The 24707-nt window shown below is 37.6% G+C and overlaps 1 protein-coding gene and 1 long non-coding RNA gene across 10 annotated transcripts in view; one reads left to right on the forward strand and one right to left on the reverse strand.

The window, feature by feature from the left end:
* RAB3GAP2 (RAB3 GTPase activating non-catalytic protein subunit 2) overlaps positions 1–22490 on the reverse strand; it is a 42773-nt gene extending 20283 nt beyond the window's left edge. For 2 of the 9 annotated variants that reach the window (XM_039702034.1, XM_039702028.1), the window contains exons 1-14: positions 22301–22490; positions 13397–13476; positions 12561–12635; positions 10083–10206; positions 8457–8538; positions 6500–6547; positions 6321–6396; positions 6075–6176; positions 4907–5006; positions 3160–3258; positions 2201–2349; positions 1191–1270; positions 993–1082; positions 383–522 (exon numbers count right to left, since the gene is read on the reverse strand). In XM_039702034.1, the coding sequence (XP_039557968.1) occupies positions 383–522; positions 993–1082; positions 1191–1270; positions 2201–2349; positions 3160–3258; positions 4907–5006; positions 6075–6176; positions 6321–6396; positions 6500–6547; positions 8457–8538; positions 10083–10206; positions 12561–12635; positions 13397–13476; positions 22301–22409 (1354 nt within the window). In that variant the 5' untranslated portion in view covers positions 22410–22490. The remainder of the gene's footprint in view (positions 1–382; positions 523–992; positions 1083–1190; positions 1271–2200; positions 2350–3159; positions 3259–4906; positions 5007–6074; positions 6177–6320; positions 6397–6499; positions 6548–8456; positions 8539–10082; positions 10207–12560; positions 12636–13396; positions 13477–22300) is intronic. The other 7 variants (XM_039702031.1, XM_039702029.1, XM_039702030.1 and 4 more) reach the window with 7 other exon arrangements.
* Positions 22491–22607: 117 nt separating this feature from the next.
* On the forward strand, positions 22608–24523 carry LOC120498853. Its single transcript, XR_005626769.1, has 3 exons — positions 22608–22876; positions 22983–23084; positions 24018–24523. It is a non-coding gene; the product is annotated as an uncharacterized LOC120498853 (long non-coding RNA).
* The last annotated feature ends 184 nt before the right edge of the window (positions 24524–24707 follow it).

A 24707-nucleotide genomic window follows, 5' to 3' on the forward strand; every position in this document is an offset into this window, starting at 1 on the left:
AGGACATTAAACCAATGCAAGACATTGAGGAGTCCCTTGCTGTGCAGCCATCATGATGAAATGAGAATCTAACAAACTGTATGTCTTCTTACTGATTTTTCAAAGTTTATCTTCTCAGCAGAATTAAAAAGGGTACTAGAGCTTATCAACAGAAAGAATCTTGAATAGAGCTAAAGCTCTTCCAGAAAAAATACAAAACAAACAGACCCAATTTTAACTGCATTGCAGGGATTTGCAAAAATACCCTTATGGACTTCATATCACACCTGACTTTGGTTTGTAATGAAGCAATGTACTAAAATTCTTGGAATTCTAAGTCTGAACATAAGATGCCCCAGTGTTCTGGAGAATATTATTTGCTATACTAATATCACTACCATACCTTTCCACATGCGAACTGCGAGTCCTCTTGTAACATCCAGCAAAATAACCCTTCCAAATTCATCTGTTACTGCTGCCAAAGTGTTACATGGAGAAAGACATATTTTTTCACCATGGCGCCGGGAGTCAGGAAGTCCAAACCTAAAAAAATAATAATGAAGCAAACCCACCAGACAGATCCTTTTCTTCAGAAACAGATTTTCTTCTAAGGACTAAGACGACTTTTGTTAAGATAACAGAAGGTATGGGTAAAATTACAAGCAAGTCATGAAAAAAGTTCTTGTTCTGTTTACTAAGATATACCATAGCTCTGCATAAGTCCTACTGAAAAAGCAAAGTTCAGAAAGTGGGGTAAGTGGTTGCCTTGTCATGCACTGTCAGGTAATGACTGCAACCGTAACAATGAACCCATGCACTGGAAAGGAAATATGAATAATTATTTGTCCAGAACAACAAACTGAAATGAAACAAAGCTTAAAACAAATGACCTGCAAACTATCATTACTGCTTGAAGTCACATGTTCATCAATTATATGCTTTTCAAGATAATGTAAATAATTTAAAACACAAGACATCCAAGGTAACTGATAGTAAAAAAACCCCCAACTTACCTCACTGCCAATGGGGTTGCAGGTTCCACTTTTGGTTTCTGTTTTTGGACAGGTTCTTCTTCATGTTTACTCTTCCAACCAAGCCAGCCACTTGCAACAGAAGAACATAACAAGAATTACAATAATGGTCCTGAAAATATTATGCAGCTACAACTAAAACAAAAAAAAAGAAAAAGACATTTTAAAAAATTTTATTACCTGGCAGCATTAAATAATGCTGAAGTCAGCTTGCTTGCAACTGCTAAGGCAACATGAGACAACAGAGGCTGTGAGCTACCCTGAAATACAGGAATAAAGTGTTTGGAAAGTCGATAAATAATCAGCTGTGAATCACCCTGAAATGAAGCAACAAAACCTTTAGAAAGCCAAGAAATAGTTCTTACACTCAACTCAAATGCAGATTACTTTTTCAGGCCTCCTATGGACTTTCAGCTCAGAAAACATAGCTTTAAGACTGCAAAATTTAAATTAATTTCCCCCAGAAAACCTTTCTGACATCTCTACCATTTCAAAATCCTCTGCAAGTCACTGGTAGCTCAGTATGTTTGTCTGCAACAGAAGTTAAAAAAACCCTGTGCATCACCTATCACAGAGAGCAGGCTGGCGTATGGCTTTGGCATCCTTGCAAATATCTACATAAGCAGTTTTTTCACAAACCTTTTGGAAAGCAAGTACAAAAACCATAATTCCAATTCTAGAATTTACAATTAACTTTCAGTCCTGGTAAGGACAGCATATGCATAGGGTCTGAATGTACAGACACAGCCACACTGACATCCTTTTCTTCCTAAACAACAGAATATGACGTAAATATGCTACAGCTAAGCACAAATCGCTATTTTCTCCTACAAGAAATCACTACAATGTACTCAGTCGTGTTGAATCAAAGACCTAAAGACCTCCAAATATCCATAAGATGCATATTTATATAATACCAACATAATTTTTCAAAAATATTAGTTGGCAATAAATTAACAAATCTGAAAAAATTAATTATCACACTCAATTTAAGATAGAAAATAAAATTTCTCAGTAGCAGGAACCCATGCTAGATACTACTATCACATCCACTCCAAATCACTCCAGTTGCAGAAGATCAAGAAGGAAAACGTCAACATAAAAAGAACATAAGAATACTTCAGAAATACTCATAGAGGAAAAAAGACTGATTATTCAAAGTTTCGGCGAGTCAACTTGGTAGTACATACCTCCAGGGCAAAAAAGAACGCAGTGAAAGGATTGGCTCCAACAGTAACATATTGGGACATGGCAGGTGGACTGCTTTTTATAGCTGCATTATATCCTCCTATATTGGAGGCAGTCTTCATTTGATCAAAAGGACACAGTGTCATGATGCCTAATAAAAACATTAAAGCATGTCTTACACATTCAGAACAGAGGCACGCAATTGCTCTAAAAGCATAGATATATTCCTGCCTTCTTGACTGACCAGCCAGCATTCAGTGGGAAGGGAATAGCTTTAACCACAGAAATGCCAAACAACATGGCAGAAATAACCTAACGGGCTTGGGTTAATTATAAAGCACATCTGGTTTGTTCAGAAGAAAAAAAATTCAGAGTTCAGCAGCAAAAATACATGCACCAAACTCACTACACCTGCCTTGATAGCAGCCTTCTGACGTCTTAGCTGCTTTTGTAGAAAGGGTGGAAGAGAAATTAAGCTTGCTATCCCTCAGATATGCCTCTCTGACAAAAACTGAGGCATCTGCAATTTCCTGAAGGGTAAAATTATTTGAGAATTTATGAGTCAATTTGTCCTTTTTTGAAAGGAACCATCTCAAATTTAAATTTCCTTATGTGCTAGACTCAGGAAAGAACCATACCAGTCTTAACCTGCCTGCCAGACAGTTCATTTATCTGACAGAAATGGAAATAACTGCATCTGATCTGGCCTCTCTCAGCTGCTTCTTACTAAACAACAAAGAACAATACTGTTACAGTTGTAAGAGGGAAGATTCAATCTGACTAGAAAAGAAAATCAAAAATATTTTTGGTAGCGATTAATGAGATCATTCCCTATGACAGCCTTCACTCATTATGTACTTCTATCCAACCAGTACCACTAAGTGCTCTCAGCCAGAATTTAACTGCAGAAAAACATTAATTTCATTTTTTAAAATACTTGACATTAAATAGAAATGCTTACCTATACTAGCATGGTCAACAATCGTATCCACATCTTGCAAACCCCATTTCTTATAAGCTAATGGTGGAGGTTGAACATTCTCATTGCCAGATGCAGCAGCTGGCAAAAGTCAATAAAGAACAAAAAAATTTCTACTGAGTAAAAGGAATAACATAACAGAGAGGAAAAAAACACCTGATGCAATCTGAAGACACAAAATAACCTAGTTTTAAGTTAAGATGCATTGGAACATCTGTTAAAATGGAGTTTTGAAATACCACCATCAAATTAAAACATTCCAAAAAATTAACTGAAGAAAATTGCACGTGATATTCCATCATAAATACATTTTATACTTGCAGACAGTAGCTGTTATGGTATAATATTCTGTATGGTATAATATTCTGTACAATTTACTAGCTGTTATGGTATAATATTCTGTACAATTTTTAAAAGCTACTACAATTGCTTTTTGTGGTCTGGGCATGTTTAAGTGGAAACTTCTCCACCCAAGTATTTGCAAAGTCAGAACACTCACTAGATATGTAGTAGTGGGAGGTAAGAACAGTGGTAAGACTAAACCATGAGTGTCACTTTCAAAATATCATTACCCAAAATACAGATGATCAAGAATGAAGGAAGATACAGCACTCCAGCTACAGATACTGCAACAAGCTTTGAGTCCTTCTCAACATCATCTTTGTGCCATCTATCACACAGTACTGTCACATAATTCTCCTCTACCCCCTGGAAACTGAGCTTGTTTCCAAATTAGATATGAACAGGCACTGTACTAAAGGAACAGGATCAAAGTCTGCACAATCAAACAAGGTATGAAAAGCTCTTAGACAAGAACACAAAGAGCAGGGACCACCACTGCCATCATCCCAGCATTATCACTTCCCATAAAGTCTTTCTTGTGAAGAAGTACATTCCACTGACAGTGACATGCTAAGAAGCACCTCAGCATTATGCAGTGGCATAATGCCAGTGGGCAGCTGACCACCACACAGCAGCTCACTCACTCCCTCCTAGTGGGATGGGAAAGAGAGTCAGAAGAGTAAAAGTGAGAACACTGGTGCGTTGAGAAAAAAACAGTATGCAAACAAATCAAAATAATAAATTTACTTCACTACTTCACATCAGCAGGCAGGTATTTAGCTACTTCCATGAATGCAGGACTTTATCACATGTAACAGTTGCTCGGGAAGTCAAATGCCATAACTGATGATTCCCCCTTCCTCCTTTTCTTTTCCCAGCTATTATTTCCAGGAGCATCATCATATGGCAAGAATATCTCTTTGGTCAGTTGGGGTCAGCTGTCCCAGCTGTGTCCCTCCCAATTTCTGAGAACCCCCAGCCTCGGCACTGTCAGGGCAGCGTGAAAAACAAAAAAAGCCTTGACACTGAGTAAGCACTGTTTTACAGCAGCTAAAACATCAGCATGCTATCAGTGCTGTTTTCATCACAATACCAAAACGAAGCCCCATACCAGCTACTAGGAAAAAAATTAACTCTATCCCAGCCAAAACCAGTGTACAGTATTATGGTGAGCATGCAGAAGATCAATACTACTTGGACAACTTGGCCTCTGGGAACATTTTCTGTAAAGGAAGAAACATCCCTGAATGCAGTAGGTGTCAATGTATCAATGAACAAGCAAGGAAGACCTAAATTCCACCTTGATTTTATATTTAATCTAAGTAAATTTCCTAAAAAATAAAGAACTATTAACAGATTGAAAAACAAGCATTTCCCTTACACGTACCTCTTGCTACCTGATTGCGACATGCACGAAGGGACTGGAAGAGGCTGAAGCCATCAATTGTCACAATTGCTGCTGGGTACAAGATACTTAGTTCCTCATTCTGGGGAAAAAATGAGAGAAAGGAGACAAAAATAGATCATTGCTGCTGTTAGATCAGCTTATTTTCTCGCTTTTTATACTATTAACTCCGCAAAGATGAGGATTACATCCAGAGAGTTCATACCCAACAAGCCAGAGACAACTAAGACAAAACTACAGAAATTCAGTATTAAACTCTCCCAAAAATTATTTTAGCCACATAGCTTTCTACTTTTATCTTCTTTTAATAATTTCTTTGTCTGCTTAATATATCTTATGGCTTAGGAAGAAAATACGTAAGTTACAGCAGCTTTTGAAGGCGACAGAAAAACAGGTTCATCTAGAATGTAAAAATCAGTTTTAGGAAGCCAGATTCTGAAACTGGATTAGTGCCTGCCTGAATTATGACTTGGGCACATAAATGCTAATCTGGCAATACAAATTCAAGAGTCAAATTCCTTAATACTTCTGTATTTCAAAACTGATCCCAAAAATGTCACACTAAATCATGTGAGTATTTCTACAAAGAATACTTGGAAATTTCTGTGATTTTGTTCATTTTCCACATAAAGCTTGCCAATTCAGCCAAAAAGCAAAGAAAGCTGTCTTCTTACTAAATAGTCTGAGTTCTGCAGAGCCTTCTCTGCAGGAAATACTCATAATGACATGCAGGTTCCTAACCCTATAAATATTCTTTTAATTTCTAGCTATCTTCTCTGTGAAATAACTAATATAAATTCTTATGAATGAGTATGAATAGCTCTTGGCACCTCTCAAGTTACATTTTTTCCCTTCATCAATGCATTGTCATGGTTTTTGCACATAAATGAATAAACAGAAAATAAATTAACTATTCCTTTGCAAACACAGAAAAACAGAACACATCTATAGAGCTAATACTCCAAAAGACACTCAGAATGCTCAAACTATACAGGTATGAATATATCTAAACAAGAAATCAAGGGTCTCTTGTTCCAAGGAATTGTCCATCCCATCAAAAACTGGTAAAGGACACAGAGGATTCACAGCGAATACTCCCTTCTATACCCCATAACACTGGCACTTTGCTTTTGAAATAATCTGACAAAACCTGTTCTGTGACACCAGGATGCCTGGGAATTTCATAGGTTCTGCACTTTAGCTGTAGGACGGGATCTTCATTCAAAAGCTGTGCAAGAAGCAGTACTCCGCTCTAGAAAAGAAAGGATGAGAAGCATGAACATTTCCGTCCCTTTTCTTGGGGATGGCAAAAAGCACAATCTGCAGGGACCAAAGTTTAAAACACCCAGATGTTTATGCCAAGAGCACCCTTGTCCTGTCCCGCTGAGAAACGCACCTCGGTGTAAAACCGAACATAGCCAGAGGTGAAGCCAACCACGATGCACGTCCAGTCAGGGCGGCCTGTGGAGCTCCTAGTTCACAAAGATACACTCAAGTTAAAAACAAATCCCATTCTAAGCCAGTGACATAGAAAAGTGTCATGTAAGGACATTACTGATGCATATACATCCTTACCTCTTCTGACTTGCCAGTGGAATACACAATACGCTACTCACACATTCACTAGAAACAGAAACACAAAATTAGTGGTTTTCCCTTGTTGTGAAATTTTACTCCACACAAAAGATATTGCCATGTCAGCCCTTTGAAAGTTTTAATAATTTATTAATGCAGCACACCATATATCAAATTCACAATAAGAATCAAAAAAAGTCCCTTCATTTTAAAGACATTTTCAATTACAAGTTCAAGAGTGCCCAAACAGACTTTTTGTACCTCTTTCATAAATCACAGACAGATTATTCTGTCACTATTGTTCAGCAGATTCAAGCTGAATTTCATGTGCCTAAAGGGAAATTATTTCTTCTGATATATAATAGTATGTTATAAAAAACCACTTTTTTTAAGAGCTAACTGAATCATACATATCAAAATAAATTTTTAAAATATGCAATTAGGTAGATTTTATATCCACTGCCTTTCAGTGCATTAAAATTTGAGAGCATCTGAATATGGTCTTCCCAATTAATGCAATAACTGAGCATGCTCAGTGACAGGCAAAGCATGCAGAAGGCAAGCAGAGAGCATGCCTCAATATCTCAATTCAGAAGTTATTTAACAGTTACCATGATACAAAGTTTTACACTGTCTGGGGAAACAGAAGCAGTACAAAGGTTTTATGAGACAGCGTAGAATTCAAGATGACATTCCAAACAGCACTTAAAGCATAAATGCCAGCAGTACTGTTTATTATTTATATTCCAGGTCACCTCCATTTCCCAAAGAGTGGTTAAATGAGCAGGGTAGAGAATTAGAGAAGGAAAGCTTCTAAATGCAAGGTTGAGATGAGTTGCAATTTCATTACATCCTCAAAGCAACATTAAATATCCGAGTGACATCTCATCTTGCAATAGCAAAGCTTAGCCACCACATAACATTCTCAGTTAAAAGCAACTTTGGGGAAAGGAAAAAAAAATACAACCAAAAAACCAACCAAAACCAGTCAAATCTTTTGACAATTGGACAGTAATTAACATATTAACACCTCCACAGAATAATAAATCAAAATTTATTGAAAATAAGTGCCCCTATCTAAACAGAGCTACCTGTTTCATAGGGTAACATCCCTTAGGGCTGTAACAGTAGTAAGAAACAAACCCTCAAATAGAATTTTTTTTTTTTTTTTACAAAAAATGTCAGGGTAATTTAAAATGCATAGCAACATCAGTTTTACAAAAGGATTATGATTTTTACAGATTGGAGAGAAGCTGATGAAGTCAACACCTCCTGCTGCAAACAGAAGGCTGAAAGCATTAGAGAGCATGTTCAAAGGCAGACAGCAACTCAAGGCTGCAAATGTAACAGCAAAGTGCAAAATCTTATTCCATATGGGAGATTCAAAAAAGGATCTGTCTGGTTATCTGAAGATAGATGAAGGAAAAATATTGTATAAATACCAAATGTATGACCAAAGCAAATTTTCCAAGTCCCTAAGACACTTAGAGCCCAAACCCATATTTTGATCAGAGGTGACTTTATGCTTGTTTGAATGAGGTTTTGAAAACGAAGAGAAGTATTTCTAGAACAACTTCATACATTTCCAGTGGCAACATTCCCTAAGAAAATTTCATCTCTACTGTAAAAGATTTTTCAAAAAAGTACTTTTTTTTCCCCCCTTCTAGAATAAGAATTAATAAAAAGCATGTCTAAATTACACACAAATACACTGATTTGCAGAGAACCATTCTTTCAATTTATAAGAACTTGTTCTGTGATTCCACACAATACACAGGAGTGAGCTTTGCAGATACTGCGTCCCATGAGCCATGTTACTCTATTTGTTCCCAACACTAATATACATAAAACCACAAATGCACTCAGATGAAAGGAAAAAGAGAACAAGTAAAAATCAGGTTACTAATTGCTAAACATGAAAATAACATATTAATCACAGCTGCATTTCAACACTTACCCTTCTTCAACATTCAGAGAGCCACTCCAGCCAACAGCATATTGCATTTCCTCCTTTCCCTTGTCACTGTGCTTCCATTTAGCTGCCATGAAGAATAAAGACACCATCTATAAAACTCCAATGTTTTGCATCGCACAAATAGTTCTATTTTTAATTTTTCTCTTTGATACAATATATCCTCCAACACTTAGATTAAGTGCCAATTACAAAGCATAATAGTAAAAATATATTCTTAGTGATTTTTCTAAAGGACTCATATGCTTTCTTAGAAATTTACATGGAATAAGACACTAAAATTTTGAAATATCTAGTTTTGTTTAAAAATATTTATACAGTAATCAATCAAATTTTAAAAGGTTCAATTCAGGAAACAGGGATCCTTAGGAAAGAAGTACTAAGCAAGGAAAAACTTCTGGGAACACTACTGAACATGAGCTACAGTGAATAGAAAATTTTAATTTTAACTGCCAAAAAGAACATAAGTACTCCACATTAAATGTGACAATCTTTAATCATTGCATCATAATTCAAGGTTAGAGGAGGTTAGAGGACACCATACTTTGTTATTCACAGGGTGCTGATACAGCTGGCGTTTGATTGTTGAATCATCTACCAGGTGTCAATGGACAGCCAAAACTAAGTTAGTGTTGTGTGCCATTTGTCTGACACCTAAAACCAGAGGCACAGGGACACTTCTGCCCAGTGGGGGACAGTTGTCACTGTAAAGTTCATCAGAGGCAGTTCTCCAGCAATATAAATCACTTTTTTATGCTTGAACCAATAAGAACTTAATGAAGAGTAATGCCATTTTTCCAATTTTGATGACAAATTAGCAACTGGACTACAACAGCTTTAGAACAGGAAGCTTTGCAAGGAATGACAAAGCAGTATGACAACTCAATACAATCTGCCCAACTATGCAAATCTGAGTTTCAACACTCTGATTTTTTAAAATGCCATAATAGTCCCCATATCACAATGTTTCCCTTCATCTTCCTCACATCACCACTTCAGCCATCAAAAGACCAGAACCCCAAACAACAGCATATCTATAAACAGCAATTAACATATTAACAAACAGCAGCTGGCTGATCAGTGTTCATATAATACTAGTGATACCTTTAAAAGTTCCCAGAGCCCTACTTTAGAACAAAATACCAAGCCACCCGTTATTCAAGATGGTATTCAAGAATTTTCTATCGAAGGTGGAATTTCAAGAACATCACATTAATACTCCTTTACAAGAGGAATACTGGCTTAGGTAATTTTTAAGGGAAAAGAAAACTGAGGTCAAGCATTTCTTAAGAGCTAAAACCAAAACTTTTGCTTTTCTTACTGAGAAAAATGTCAATGTCTCTGAGCATTTTAAAACAACTGGGTAGTTATAACACATATGCATTTTGTGTGACAAAATAGTTTCCACAGATCAAAAACAGCTGAGAAGTAAAGACAAAGCAACTTACTTGACAAGCAGCACCTAGAAAATGCATGATGTGTACTATAAAACACTTCAAAATTCTTGAAGGTATGACTTGGGGGATAAACAAAAGGGAGTAGTGCAAATAAATCTTGCTTTGGTTACTAGAAAGTGTCCTGGCATAAACACTCAGTGGAACGGATACTTACGCACTAAAAAGACTGCTTTCTGTTCATTAGCTATTACCATTAGGTCATTGGTTGGTGATAAGGACAACACACAGTCCTGAAGCCAGTAATTTCGCTGGTTCTTGGAAGTAGATTCCTCTTCTTCCTACAGGTAAAGCTTTAGTCAATGGATGCAACAATTTTTAGACACAGCAGAACTTGCAAGACCTATGAGAAAAATCTGGCTTGCCCTCCATAGCAGCACTGAATGGACTTTTCATTACTGCCCACATCACTTCAGCTCCAACTTACATGAAAAGCCCTGAGAAATGCATCAGCCTTGTACTAATTCTGTGTTTACAAAACAGAAAACAAAGAAGCACTCATCACTAGCTCTACACCAATTATCTCCTTTTAAAGAGACACTAGGAGAATGAGATCTAAAGTTTTAAAATCACTGGTTAGAAAGTGGAGAGAATCTCTTTAGTTATTCTCATTACAATCCATACTCAAAATTAAGAATTTATCCAAGCTCATACACTGACCAGCATTAAGCAAATACATGCACATATGAAGAAGGTAACTAAGGTGGTATTCACATGGCACCAGGTATCAGGTGCCATTCCACAAAGCAACTCCACAATGAAAAAAATCCCAAACTAAATGGTGCCAAATGTTAAAGGTATCAAGATGGGTAAGTAAAAATTTAGATACCATCCTCATGTATGAGAGAAAAAAAATTATATTTTCTTTCCTTGGGGCAACAAGCCAAATATGTTATTGTGGCACAAAGTAGCTTCTGCTAATCATAGTTCAAAGTCAGGAAGTAACAGCCTTGGAGTGAACTGCTGCAAAGTCTCTGAGTTGATACTCCTGGTTAGTTAGATTCATTCTTTTATCCAATCAGAGCAACACACTTTTCCTTGTCCACAGACTCCATTTCCACTTCCATATCCAACCCTACCTCCTCTTAACTCTACAAAATATTACTCCAACCTAATATCTCAAAGCAGCTATGCACAAATAAAAAAACCAACAACTTCATTTTCTGATTCATTCTATTTATTCTGTTACAGAAAAGTTGCAACCACTTGAAAATCTGCCCATTTACTCCCAGCAGAAAAATAAACACCAAACTGTAGGAAGAATTTGCATATCATGCTCTTAATCAGCTATTCATTGTATTTATTTCCTTGCATAAGCTTGTACCATAAAAATGGTTACTTTGCACACAGAAATACACTGTGTATCCATGATAAAGTCTACATTAGCACATATAAAAATTGTGTGGACAACTACTGTTGTCCACACAATCTCCTAATTTATGTAAGAGAACCTATTTTCATGTGATTTTTGTCTGCTGATGGATGCCAAATTCTTTAGCAACAATTTCCCCCTATTTACTGGCATTTTTCAAGACTTTACAAAAAGGCAATGAAGTCATCTGATATACTAATAACAATTTTAACTCCTGGCAGAGATAAATGTGTCACATAAGCAAAAGCCAAAGAAAAGCCTTGTATTAATTTTTGTCATGATTTTCAGACTGAGGAAAAAGAAACAGAAATTAAAGGCTTGTCAGAAGATTAAAAGGAATTACAACAGTATTTCAGGCAGAAAATTTAAAATTATCTGCAAGCATGAACAAAGAACTTGAAATACAAAGACATAAAACATCACCATCCCATATTAGCTACAAAAACAAGCTAAGGGTTAAAACAGGGAAAGCACTGAATTTATCAAAACAAACTTAAAGGTGAAAGACAGAATTATTAAAATCTGCATTTAGGAAAAGACATCAACATTCCTACAAAACAACTAATCAGATCCATAAAAGGACACCTTATAAAAAACCAGAACACTTTCAAAATTTTCAATGCCTTCTCAGAAATTGCTATGCTCCATGAAATAGATACCTGTCCAGGGCACAAATAATTCCAAGAAACAATGAATCTTTCACCAACTGTAATGCAAATCAAGAGTTAAAAGTTTAAACAAGGGAATTGATTGTTGTATTTTACTAATAATTCTCATGCACTCATTTTGCTGTGTGTTCAGACACACAGACTCCTGTATTTACTTGCTCCTACACAGAACAACCTCTTTGCTGTGTATGATAGCAAACCCTTTCTGAAGTTGGCCTGGAATCACTGGCAACTTTAGAGGAAAATTTGGAAGTAAAGGATGCAAGAAAGATGCGAACCACCGGGCAGAGAAGTGTGATATTTTAAAGAAAAGAGTGAAAATTTGAACTATTTCAATTTAGAAATGCCTGCTGGTTCCATCAAATTACAACAAAAGTAGAAAACCAAGTATTTGTTCCACTCATTCAGGAATTTGTAAACATTACAGTACATCTAAGAAAAGATGTGGCCTGAGAAACACACTCATTTCATGACAATTACAGTGCAGCTGAGTACCCATCCTATTTAAAAGGTTTTATACCCCGTCATTCCTGACAGTGTCAGTGATTCATCATTGGGAGACATCATGCTCATTTCAATTTGTCTGTCACCTCACCTGAAAAATCTGTTTCTCTGCTGAATAGTCACAAGGATACACAATGCCCAACAGCTTGGGCATCCTTCCCACACACTGAGAAAAAGACGGCAGATAAAGGGTTTGTTAGCAAGGTGAGGTCTGGATTTCTCAGCGCTCTTAGAGGGAATTAATCAAGTAATTCTGTTGAGATGATTCATTCAGCTGCAAAGGATTTCTACAAGCAGCCTCACTGACATCTCATGAAGTCAGCTGGCAGTGGGAAGGCTCAGCCTTACAAACAATTAACAGACCAGCCCTGCTACTCTCAGCAGAATGAGATGTGCAGAAAAATGTTTTTCCCCCTTTAAAGAGCAATTGTGTTGTTCCATCCCACACAGGTAGTTTAAATCCTTCTGCAGCACCATCCACACATCACAACATAAAAGGAGCATTAGTGATCCTTAGGAGGATGTCTATGCCAGTAATTAATTATTTAGGACTTTTTGATTTATATTTCTTCACGATTCACTGCCATGCCCTACTGTTTCTGACTAGCTACAGGACAAAAAGGATGCCCTCAGGTGCAGAAGCACAGGAAGATGTACATATACTTTAGTGAGAAAAGCCCAACAGAACACAAGAATATGAGCAATTTTCTCAATAGATAACATCCACATTATATTTAGAAAAAAACTACAGGAACAAGGGACAAAAAAGCAGTCACATTTAAAACACAAGTCAAGACTTTTCTTGCTCAGATAACAGTTACATAGGAGGAAAAAACCAAAACACACACACACACACACAAACTAAAGGAAAAGTCCTCTATAAAAGGGAAGTTAGTTATAAATAAATAAATAAACACACATACATACATATGAACTTACAGGTTCTTGTAATTCTGCTTCATCCCAGGCTCCCCAGCCACCATCTTCCCAGCTTGTTGATTTGCCTGCTTTAAGTGAAAAAAGACTTGTCACAGGAATACAGCATAGGCGACAAAATAATCATTTTCCTTTCCCCCCTAATGCCTTACAACTTTTTTTATGACAGATACTAAAGGAGTTTTGCTGAAAGAACCCTTAAGTGTCTTATTTTTCTGTATTTTATTTACTTCCATTTCAGACACTATGGACAAGTATTAACAGGAGATGTACCCAAGATACAAAAGGGAACAATGGTACAGGCAAATTCATCTGTGACCACAAAACAGCTGAGCCCAGCAGCAAAGCAAAAGCTGAAGGTTTGGCCTCTGATGAGAAAATGAACACAAGGGTCTTGTTCATTCACATCTTTGCATGACAACAGAGAGGAAAATTAATGAGACACTGATCAGTTTCAATCATGTAATTCAGAAACCTCAGAGTAAGCAAAAGCTCCCAAAATACCTCAAGCACCTCAGAAAACAGAGATTAACAGAGACAGGCCTACTTCTTTAGTTGTAAGAGTGAAAGTTCTTTTGTATAACAATGTTCAGTTGTAAGTGGAAGTTCTTTTTTTTCACCTAAAAATACAGAACTTGAAATAAATTGAAAAGCCACAGGCATTTAGTAGTAGCAGATGTACAATTCTTAGACACTACCACCCCTGGGACCCTCAATAAAATCAACATCATTGTAGTTCAGCAGAAAAGCAAAGGACTGACTTCCATCCAAGCATGCACTAGAGTGTAATCTGAAGCAGCAACATCAACTCCAAGAGTTTTCCAAGGATATCTTTCAAGTTTTTGCATTAACTGCTGTCATGGCAAATTGGACCTGAAAAAGTTTTTTAAGCACATTGTCTCAAATGAGCTTAAATTAGTTCTAAGCAAGTAAGATTCTGCCATCTTGGATGGCCAAACAGTACAGACAAGAAGGTTTGGATTAAGAACAATTTTATTTGGTCTAAAAACTCGTAGTTCTGTTACCACCAAGCAAGGAAAGGCTGAACAACAAAACAGAAATCTGCAGTCTCCCTGTTTAGTTAGATTTTAAATCTTCTGTATGGGTAATGAAGACAAAAACCTTTGAAAAAAATTTTTCATTTAAGACAGACTTTTCCCCAATGCTGTCAAGAAGATATTTTAGGAGGATGTAGAAGACAAAATATCCACTTCATTTTACCTCTGTGAAATGGAAAGGTCTGTACCATCTGCAAAATGGGCAAGCCAAGCAGTTCTACTGCATTATCATCAATGCAAATATAACTGCACTGCTATTTCAGACACCACTATATAAACAAGTTTCCAAGGGTGACAGTCTCATCTTGTATTTGAGGTTGAAAGTTTTTGCAGTGTACAAACATATAAAGGAAAATTATGGCTGATACTGTTGAATACAGTAACCACAAGGAGAAAACAGTAGCTAACTTCAATGTTTAGATTAAGATAACGAATGAAACTCTACTTCTGCTCACATTTTGTTATCTAAAAAGATCTTTAAAAAATCTCCTTCCTATAAAATTCATGGAGGAAAGAAGTCTGTCCATGTCCTATGGTCCAGAGAGAAACAGAACCATATCTAAGAAACACAGCTGGGGCCAATGTCTTCCCTGCAGCACAGAGCAGATCAACCTTCCCCAGAAACCTCATCCACTTCAATTCTGAGACTGAACATCCACAACATAAAACTGCAGCTGTGAGGATTCTTGCTGCCTCTGTGAATAGCCACAATTTTGTGGTAGTTGTCGTCATGATGGGATGACAGTAGATAATGAAAAAAGATGGGAAAATGGTGAGTCACCACTCCATTGACGAAACTGCAGAGATCTTTTGGAACTGTGTGTGGCCTGCTCTGCAAAGCCAGCACCCTCTCCAGCTTACAAGCATTTACAAGCCTGCTCCCTCATATGCATCCTTCTCATTGGATAGATCATCCCAGAATGTGCCATCATATGTATTTCTCAAGGCCTGCATCCATCTTGCCTTCCCTCTACACATTGCTTCTTATTTTAAGAAGAAATGAAATTAAAATTGTTTTCTTATTCACATAATTCTTATTATTCTGATATTTCACCCACGTGATGAATAGCGAAGCGAGGCATTAAACAACAGACAACAATCCCTGGAACAATGGATAGAGGAGACATGGTCACAAAGTAACTCAAAGCACCAGTTATTCACCTGTGCAAAAGAATTATAAAGTACTCCATGGAGGTTACCAGCTTGCAGAGCCTTTCCCACTCACCAGCACTTGATAAGGTTGGTCAAGTCAGAGTGCAAGTCCACAGGGTCCAAGTTCTGTTACAGCAATTTTAAGAAATCATCCCCCACCATTTCCTTTAGTAACATTACAGATCAGAACTAGCAACGGTGGAACATAACACATTATCTAGTAAACAATACCTAAGCAAGCCCGAAACAGCTGCAACACCATGATTTTTTCCAGACCCTCTTCAGGAAAAAAAAAATGTAAAAAATAAAACAAACTTTCCTGCACAAACCTCTATTTCCATTCAACTCTATCTCTGACTAGTAGTAGATGTCTTATAAACAGTTCTCCTTACTTGGATAAAGCAGCAGCAATATTCCAGATTTTGCTTTACTATGGAGATTGCAAAAATAAAAGCTCATCTACTGGATTTACATGAATGACTTAATTCCTTAATTTGAAGCACATAGCATCAGCACATTTGAAACTTAAGGGCTGGTTTAAATGCTGCACATGTGCAACACTGGTGTTAATACATAAAGTTAATTTAAGCACATTTATCATCAAAGATAATACCCACAAGAACAATTTTTACCTACAAGAATGTTTTGTTTAAAAGACAAGAACAGAGGAGAGAAAAAATCACAAGAGATCGAGACCACTGAGGTCCAACTGGCATTTAACAGCTCAAATTCAATATGAAAGATGTTTTTACTCATTTCTCAAATTACAGAATAGGCACCTGAGCAGAGAGAACTGCCAGTGCCCTCCCTTCCAGGGCAGCACTAGGACCTGAGGCAGGCAGCTGAAGCCTTTCCTTCCTGCCCTTATATTTACATTCCAATTCCCAGCAGGAGGTTATTGGAGTATGTGCTTGGACACACACAATGAAGTCCCATCCATGCTTCATGAATATAAAACATTACTAGATAACAGTGCAAGAAATTATTGCTTAACGTGAGAGTTGCAGGTTTTCTTCTATGCATGTTTACTGCAATTCTGATACCACAGGATTACATAATTACAAAAGAAATAGAAGCAGTTTCTTTTTCTTCAGGCTAAGGAATTTTAGAAACAGCTTTAGAATCTTCTTGCTACTCAGGAATCATAGAGCATTTATTCCCAAAGCTCCTCCTATGTGAGGACTGACAAATACATAAGGTTATTTTACCAACAATACAAGGAAGCCTCTCTTGAGACTAGTTTTAGATTTGTTCTCTCTTCTCACTTCAGGCATCCTTAAGTGGGGGAAAAAAACCCCAAAAGTACAACTAAGTTAGTATTCTAATCACAAAAATAACCACTTGAGCATTTTTTCTTCCTTAAGGAAGTCACAATTGTTTCGACAAAGTGAAAAATTACTAAATTACTAAATTAAAAATAATCCAGGTACTACAAAGATTGTTTTTTTAAAGTAACAGTGCAAAGTCCCATGGCTTACAGTTATAACTTAACCCCAAAACCAAAATTTGAAATATCAGAGGGGGAAAAAACCAAAGGCCATAGGAGACAAATTAAACAGATTACATACACAACATAGTATTCCATACTTTTTCCTCAAATGCAAGCAATGTCTTAAGTTACAGCAAGAAAGAATGAAGGCTATGCTATAAAGGAGGTGTTAAGGCAGCAAAAAACTCAGGAGAAAAGATCATTTGGATGAAGTACTCTGACAGCATTCTGTCAGGTATGCTGAGAGCATGTCATTTACTCTTCCCCATATCTGAGATGTATTAACTGCTACAGATACAACCCCATTCATGTAGAGTGCCTATTTTAATGAACCTTTGCAGGAAAATTGAAAGAAAGAAATACTACATATAAATACTACAATCTGGGAAGGGAGAATCTGATTAAAGAGGCAATGAAAAAGACCTTGTAATAAGAGTATTCAATAAGAATATAACTTGTTCAATAAGACTGATACAGAAGCAGCTAACAACAACCCTAATGCTAAATGCAATCTAGAATTTCATTTAGTAATGTATTTTTTTCTTCGTAACCTTGTTGGCAACTCTGAAATAAAAAGCCTGGCCTTCTGTATTTCTGAACTAAATCAGCTGATCCAGATAAAGCAAAGTGTACAAGTCCAAAGATGTTGTTTAAAGGAACTGGGCTGAAGAGCACTTTTTAGGCTGCTGTCAATGTAAGAAGGCAGGATTTTGGAAAGGAATTTCTCTGACATGCTTAAGCCATCACTTCCACTGCAAAAAGAAGCAAAGTGATACCTTGTAGCTCTGAGGAAACCCTCAGGTCAGGGGATCAATTTTTTTCTTCCCCTGAATAAGAACAAACTATCATAAATGGAGATATCATTGCCTGGGAACTCTCAAGGTCAAGTTTGGGTTTGTTGGCTTTTTTCCTTATTCATTTCATTTAGGTAACAAGAGATAAACACACCTGGGAACTAAAAATATCTTCACATCAAGAAAGTACTAATTTTTCAGATTCATCTTAACACCCCCCCAGTTCATCTAGCAGCAGTCGTACCTGGCTATGCTACTGAATTGATGTCATCAAGCCTATAAAACGTCTTAAAACACAGTTTGAGTTGTGAATGTACTAGAGGAACAGAAACACACATTGCTCTAAATTGTAATTAAATTCTTCAATTTATAAAGATTCTAGGAAATTTTATCTGTCTTGCTCTACTTTCTGCTCTGTTCGGCTAAGCATCCATTAATTAATTTCTGAATGCTAAAATTCCATCACGTCTGCAAAGCTTTGTCACATACTGCGAGTAAGATGGATATTTTCCTTCATGTGCATGCCTTTATTTTAGACAGGTTTATAAGAAAGTTAACTGTTACAGCTGTTTCCCGGTCCAGCCAACAGCAGCCCAAAACATCTTCAACACAGCAAGATATCAAATTAAATGTGGTGCAAACATTTCCTATTCCCAGTACTTGCACAGTTAGAACAGCAGTTTTCAGAGCCACTTAGACACCACTAGGCTCAGGCTCCACAGAGGATTTGTGTCTCATTAGCAGCATTACTCTTCTCAAGATTTTTAAATTCTTATGCTTCTTTAAGTCCTCCTCATTAAAATATGAAAAAGCACTCCAACCTGAATTTTCCTAAAGAATAAAGACAGAACAACTCCATATGAAGCATCTTTAACCAGCTCCCTCTGTAACACCAGGTGTATTTACTTAAAGCACGTGAGCCAACACCTGTTATTCCCTTCCAATAGTGACAATAAAAAGTAGCTGCATTTTCCTTCATGGCAGATCAATGGTCAGCTCAAGCAGTCTATGAACATTTCTTACATTATTCCAGCATGGCATCAGTGGCAATTTTAACAGATGACTGCATAACACAAGCACATGAACCCTTTCTTCCAGTGTTTACTGAGTGAGCAGCAAACAGGCACCTGCAGCAGCGACTTCACACAAAGCTCAGAGGAGGAGGAAGCTTTCTTTTCCTCCCAGTTTACCAGACAAGTGTATCCTTTGCACAAACAAGACAATCTGTTGGGCTACAAGAGAAACTGAAGCTGTGGTTGATAGGATGCTTTCCTTCATCTTGTTCTACTGTAGAATGCGTTTAAATGCTTACCTGTACAAAGAAAGGGGGAAAAAATCAAGTCCCCTTGGAATAAAAATCCAGTTGTTTTTTTTTACTTACCTACATCTGTGCTTTTAATATAATCCACACTTTGCTAAGTCTTTCAAGTTAAATTTGAAATTGACAATCTAGATAAACTTTTATATAAACAAAGTATACAGTTTTAAATACAAGATGACAAGTTACAGGGTTTTTACTCAAATTAAAGACATCTAACTTCAAAACTGGACTAAAGTCACAGTATCACATCATGATTTAGAAATGTACACTGCCTGCACTTTCTGAAGCAAGCAAATTCTCTTCATTTAAAATGTTACTGCAAAAATGCTTTTACCATAATAACCCTAAATTTTATTGCAGCAAATACACTCACAGAAAATACTTTGGTTAGTTCTGTTAGACCTAAAATATGGCCAAAGCTAAAACAGCATTAAAAACTTCCTTGCCCTATAACTAAGAAACAAAAAAAAAAAAAAAAAAGACAAGGCCTACAGCCTCCACTAAAAACCCTAAACCTCACACACTGAGCATTCCAGAGGCACCTGTTCAAAAACATTTGTTATCCAAAACCTGACAGGAATTCTTGAAAATTCTACTCAACACTTGAAACATTAAGTTATGACTAAAATAATTTGTTAACTAAAATGTGCTTTGTTAAATTAAAATATTTAATATATATTTATTTCCCTAAGGTAGCCATCATTTGTAACTACAACCTTAATATACTAGCAAGAGTTTTCACACAAATGAAGCTTAGGTTTGAAAAAAAAGAAAGCAGAAGAAAGGTTCTCATCCTCAGGTAAAAAAAAAAATACTTAAGAGTTTTGACAGATGTTTGCTAGTATTTATAGAATTGTTTGCATAAAAATAAACACAGTTTAAGTTGAAAACTAAAGTTTGATTTGAAAGCAAATTAACACCTTTATTGAACTTACTAGCAAAAAAACCCTGGATTTTCTTTTTTCCCTGTAGAGTAAAAATATAAAAACAGATTAAAATGCAAGTTTTTAAACATACAACCTTATTAAATTACTGTTTTAAAACAGTAGATTCTGTCAACACAAGAGCTTTTAGCAAAGTATTCCCTGATAAAAAACCACAATTTACTCACTTCTAATTTAAGATACCTAGGCAAGTTGGAGCAGCACTTCTCCCTTATCAAACACAAATGCATCAAGAATTTCTGCTTCAAAAATCACTAAGTTACAATCTTATGTCTAAACCACTCTGGGAACTCTCACTTGCTGACATTTATACTTATTTATAATCAACCATGAAAACAGCTGTGGTAGCAAAAAACTACAGGCACAAATCCAAAAGATTTCAATGAATCTAAATGAGCATTATTTTGAAAAACACTCACTTCTGCCTCAATGACTGAATAAGCAAATATAAAAATAGTCCAGAAGACAGCCAACCCATTAAAATTGAACAGCAGCCATGCATTTCTTTGCTTCTATTATTCTGGTAGTTTTACAACATACTAAACATTTTCTCTTTATGGCTGCTATTTGATAAAGCCACTCCAATAAAATATCCAAGTTATTTCACACAAACACCTCTCATGTATCATCAAGTAAGAGAAAAATAATTTCTTAATTTCTTTCAACACCTACTTTTAGAAACACAAACACATTCCAATCCTTTGCTTTTATCTTCAGAATTCAAGAGATAGTAACCGAAGCCTTCTGCTTCCACAATCCCTCCTTAAGATACAGATGATACCAAAGAAAAGCCATCTGGAACTTGTTATGCATTTTTCAAAATCTGTTAAGAATTACAAAACAAGCAGCAGCAGAAAACTGTTTTCTACCAAAAGTTTTGCACACAGAAATTTTAGTGGCAAAATCAACTAGCTGAACATGTAATGTACTTTTAAAGGTTCTTAACAAGTGTTGTGTCATTTTTTTAACAAGACCTGTAGTTACAGGATAAGGACCAATGGCTTTAAACAGGGAATGGATTTATACTGTATATTAGGAAGATTTATTTTTTAATAATAAAGAACATGAGGCACTAGAACAGGTTGCTCAGAGAAGCTGTGGATGCCCCATCTCTGGAAGTGTTCAAAGACAGGCTGGATAGGGCTTTGAGCAGCCTGGTCTGGTGAAAAGTGTCCCTGCCCATGGCAGGGGGGTTGAACTAGATTAACTGTAAAGGTCAGTTCAAACACAAACCATCTTATGATCTCCCCTCTTGTAACTCCCCACAGGCATTTTAGACTTTTAAAATAAGCACCTCGATGTTTTCTCTTAAAGCTCTGTCCACAGCTGTGAGGATTTTTTACAAGCATCCTCATTAACCTCTTCAGACACTTTCCTTCCCTACTGTTGTCAGAAATCAAAAAACATCAGCCAGATAGAGTTTGTATATTTTGGGGGGTTTACATCTACACACACACACACACAGTGTACAGTTAATACAGCATGCAATAACAGATACAAGAAACAGTATTTTAACTCACTCTGGGTTCTAGCGTGGGCATGGATCTGTTGAGAATGCAGCTTCTGTGTCAGGCAGCTCAGCCTGCACTGCCTCACACAGCAGAAACACGGTCCACAACTTCAGACCGTATCTGCTTTAAGATTCGTTGCCTTTTAATTTAATCTGTCAAGCTAAACCTTTTATACACTTTCAGCACGTTCTGCATTCCTAAGTAACCTTGCATGCACAACGTGTGTCGTCTTTAGGGGAGCGTCTTCAGACAGGTACACTCCCAGCAAGAAAACTACAAACTTTTAAAGTTTGGGGCACGCAGGGTCAGCGGCCAAAGAACTTCACCTCCACACTACGGAATAAGCAGTGACACCTGCGAACAGCTGCGCACCTGAAACTTCTGGACGCCAGAAAAGCCTGACTTTGCAGATGTGACAGCTGACTTTGAAGATGTGGCAGCTATGGCGAGACACCCACCCTGCGCCACATGGGCGACCCCGAGCACTCGGATAACACGGCCCCCCGCCCGCGGGCCGGGGGTGGCAGCGCGGCGCCGAGAGAGCGCAGGGCTCGCAGGGACAGCCCCTCGGCCGGACGGGCCCCGCGGGGCGGCGGGCACAGCCCCGCACCGGGGGCCGGACTCACCGCTCTCCTTGCCAGCCGCGGCGATGCCCTGGCGGCGGTGCGGGCTCAGGAAGTCGCGGGCCAACTCCAGGTCCTGGAAGTGGGCGAAGGGGACGAGGGCGCAGGACATACTCCCGCTGCCGGTAGAGCCGCCGCCACCCAACCCGGAAATGCTCGACCGCGTCCCTCCGGCCCGGCGCGGCCCCGCGCACAGCGCATGCGCCCCGGAGGGCGGGGCCCGAGGGGGAGGTGCTGAGGGAGGAGCGCTGAAGGCACCGCCCTGCAGGGCGCGCCATTGCGGTGTTTAGTCGCCCTTTCTGTGGAGAGTTTCCTTCAACGTCAGACCTGAGCTTCCCCTGGCGCAGCTTGAGCCCATTTAATCTTGTCCTGTCGCTAGCTGCCTGGGAAAAAAGTGCCAGCGCCCACCATCCACAAGCTCCTATCAAGCAGCTGTAGAGAACTGTGAGATCATCCCTGAACACCTTTTTTTCCAGGCTTAACAATCCTAACTCCCTCAGCTGGATTTTACCATCTAGACGTAATATTGAACCAGCACAGCCCAAAATCCCCATGTTACTTTGATGAATAGCAAACATGGTTAGTGAGAACAGGGTTTCTTTCAGTATTGACTGCTCTTGCAAATACAAAGCTTTTATTTAGATTTAATGTCAACCCATTTCTATTCCTTCTCTGGACACTGCAGCATCTGAGTGACAGCAGCAATTATGATGATTGAGATTTGCTGTGGAGTGACATCAGTACAATGCTGACAGCTGACCTGCAGCCTCCAAAACCTCCTCTTCAGGTAAGGAGAAAAAAGAATGTGTGGGAAGAACACCGAGGGATGTTCTCTGGACCCTGAGGAAATAAAAATTCTCCTGTGCATAAGACTTGACAAATTTTTTAATGGCTCTTGCTTGACTAGCCTTTATATGTGTATATATACACATACATACACACATACACACACACACATACATATATATGTATATAAGAACTCTTTCTTATTTTCTTACAGGGCTCTTTTATGTGATAGATAGCAATGTCTGTCTTATGTAGCTAAAAGCAGCTATAACTGAGAAAAGCAGAAATAACTGAGAAAGTCCAAGTTATTCTGCAAGTTTGGTTTGTGTTCTAGGTCTTCTACGTGTCTTTAAATACCTTCTAAGATTAAACAAATTTTTACTAACAGAAGTTTCATGCCAAATGGGCTCCAGCTGGATTGTCCTAAAGGCACAGACTATAACAAGTTATAAACGCCAGAAAATCTCTTGTGAGATATGCAAATAAACTGGCTTATATTTACCCTGATACCTTTTTAATGTCTTCAGCTATTCTATTTTGTTGTAGTGATGTGCTGGTTTAAAATGCAACGGGAAAATTAACCCCACTGAATTGCATCTCCTCCTCCACTCTCTTCCAACAAGCGACAAAACACTAGCAGGAATCACAATTTTGCTGAAAAGCTTGTAATAAATGCAGTACTGCAGTACCAATAAAAGAGGGCACAAAAGAGGCAATACCCACAGAGGGTATTCAGCATGGAACGAACACTTCCTGAAGAGAGAGAGCCTGGCATTGTTTCTTTTTGCTAGTTTTAATATAATTTCTTTGATATAGTGCACTATATTACCCTGTATGAGACACTATTAGTAGTTTTAACTTTTGTATTGGTTAAGATCTTTCATCTCATAATATGTCATAATAAATAATTTATTTTATATAAAACATACCTGAGGTAGCAGCAATGGGACTCTACAGTGGCCATGGTGGCTTTATCTGGGTGCTGAGCAGCCATGCAGTCCCAGCCTCTTCCACGAGCCTGTGAAAATATGAGGAGCTTTCTGCTTCCAGATTTCCTGCTGATACCACAGCCCCACAATGAGGTAGGTAGTATTGAATTAAAGAGTGCTAGAAACTCCATCTATGGTCTTTTCCTCTGTAGCCAGGACAAGTAATCAGGGCTCAGTAATTTTGCCCTTGGCAACTACAGAAACATTTTGTGTACATTTCAAATCTGTGGCTCCTCAGGCAATACACAGGTTAGACTTGAATTTAAGCAGATGAATAATCCTGTGGCTATTCAGCAGAGAGTTGTTCAATCCTGTTTTTCTGAACAAACATAGAATTACATGATGTGGAGTAATAGGAAGGATACTCTTCAAAAACAAGGTCACAATGTGGGAAAAGTTGAGACAAGAGGCTGGTGGATTTGCAGATGCTCTAACTTATAGAGCCTGTAAACAAAACTATTTAATGACGTTTTAGAATTGTAACATGCACAGTCACTAGTAATGTCAACTGAATTAATAAAGAGTATGCAAGAAATTAAATTAACAACATGGTTTGTCATTCTTTAGTGAAACTTTCATCACATTATGAAAATTTTCCTCATTAGAGAATAGTGAACAGTGTAAGACTGTCATAT

The sequence above is a fragment of the Passer montanus genome, unplaced genomic scaffold, assembly GCF_014805655.1.
Source record: "Passer montanus isolate IOZ18808 unplaced genomic scaffold, ASM1480565v1 scaffold153, whole genome shotgun sequence".
Classification (NCBI taxonomy): Eukaryota; Metazoa; Chordata; class Aves; order Passeriformes; family Passeridae; genus Passer; species Passer montanus.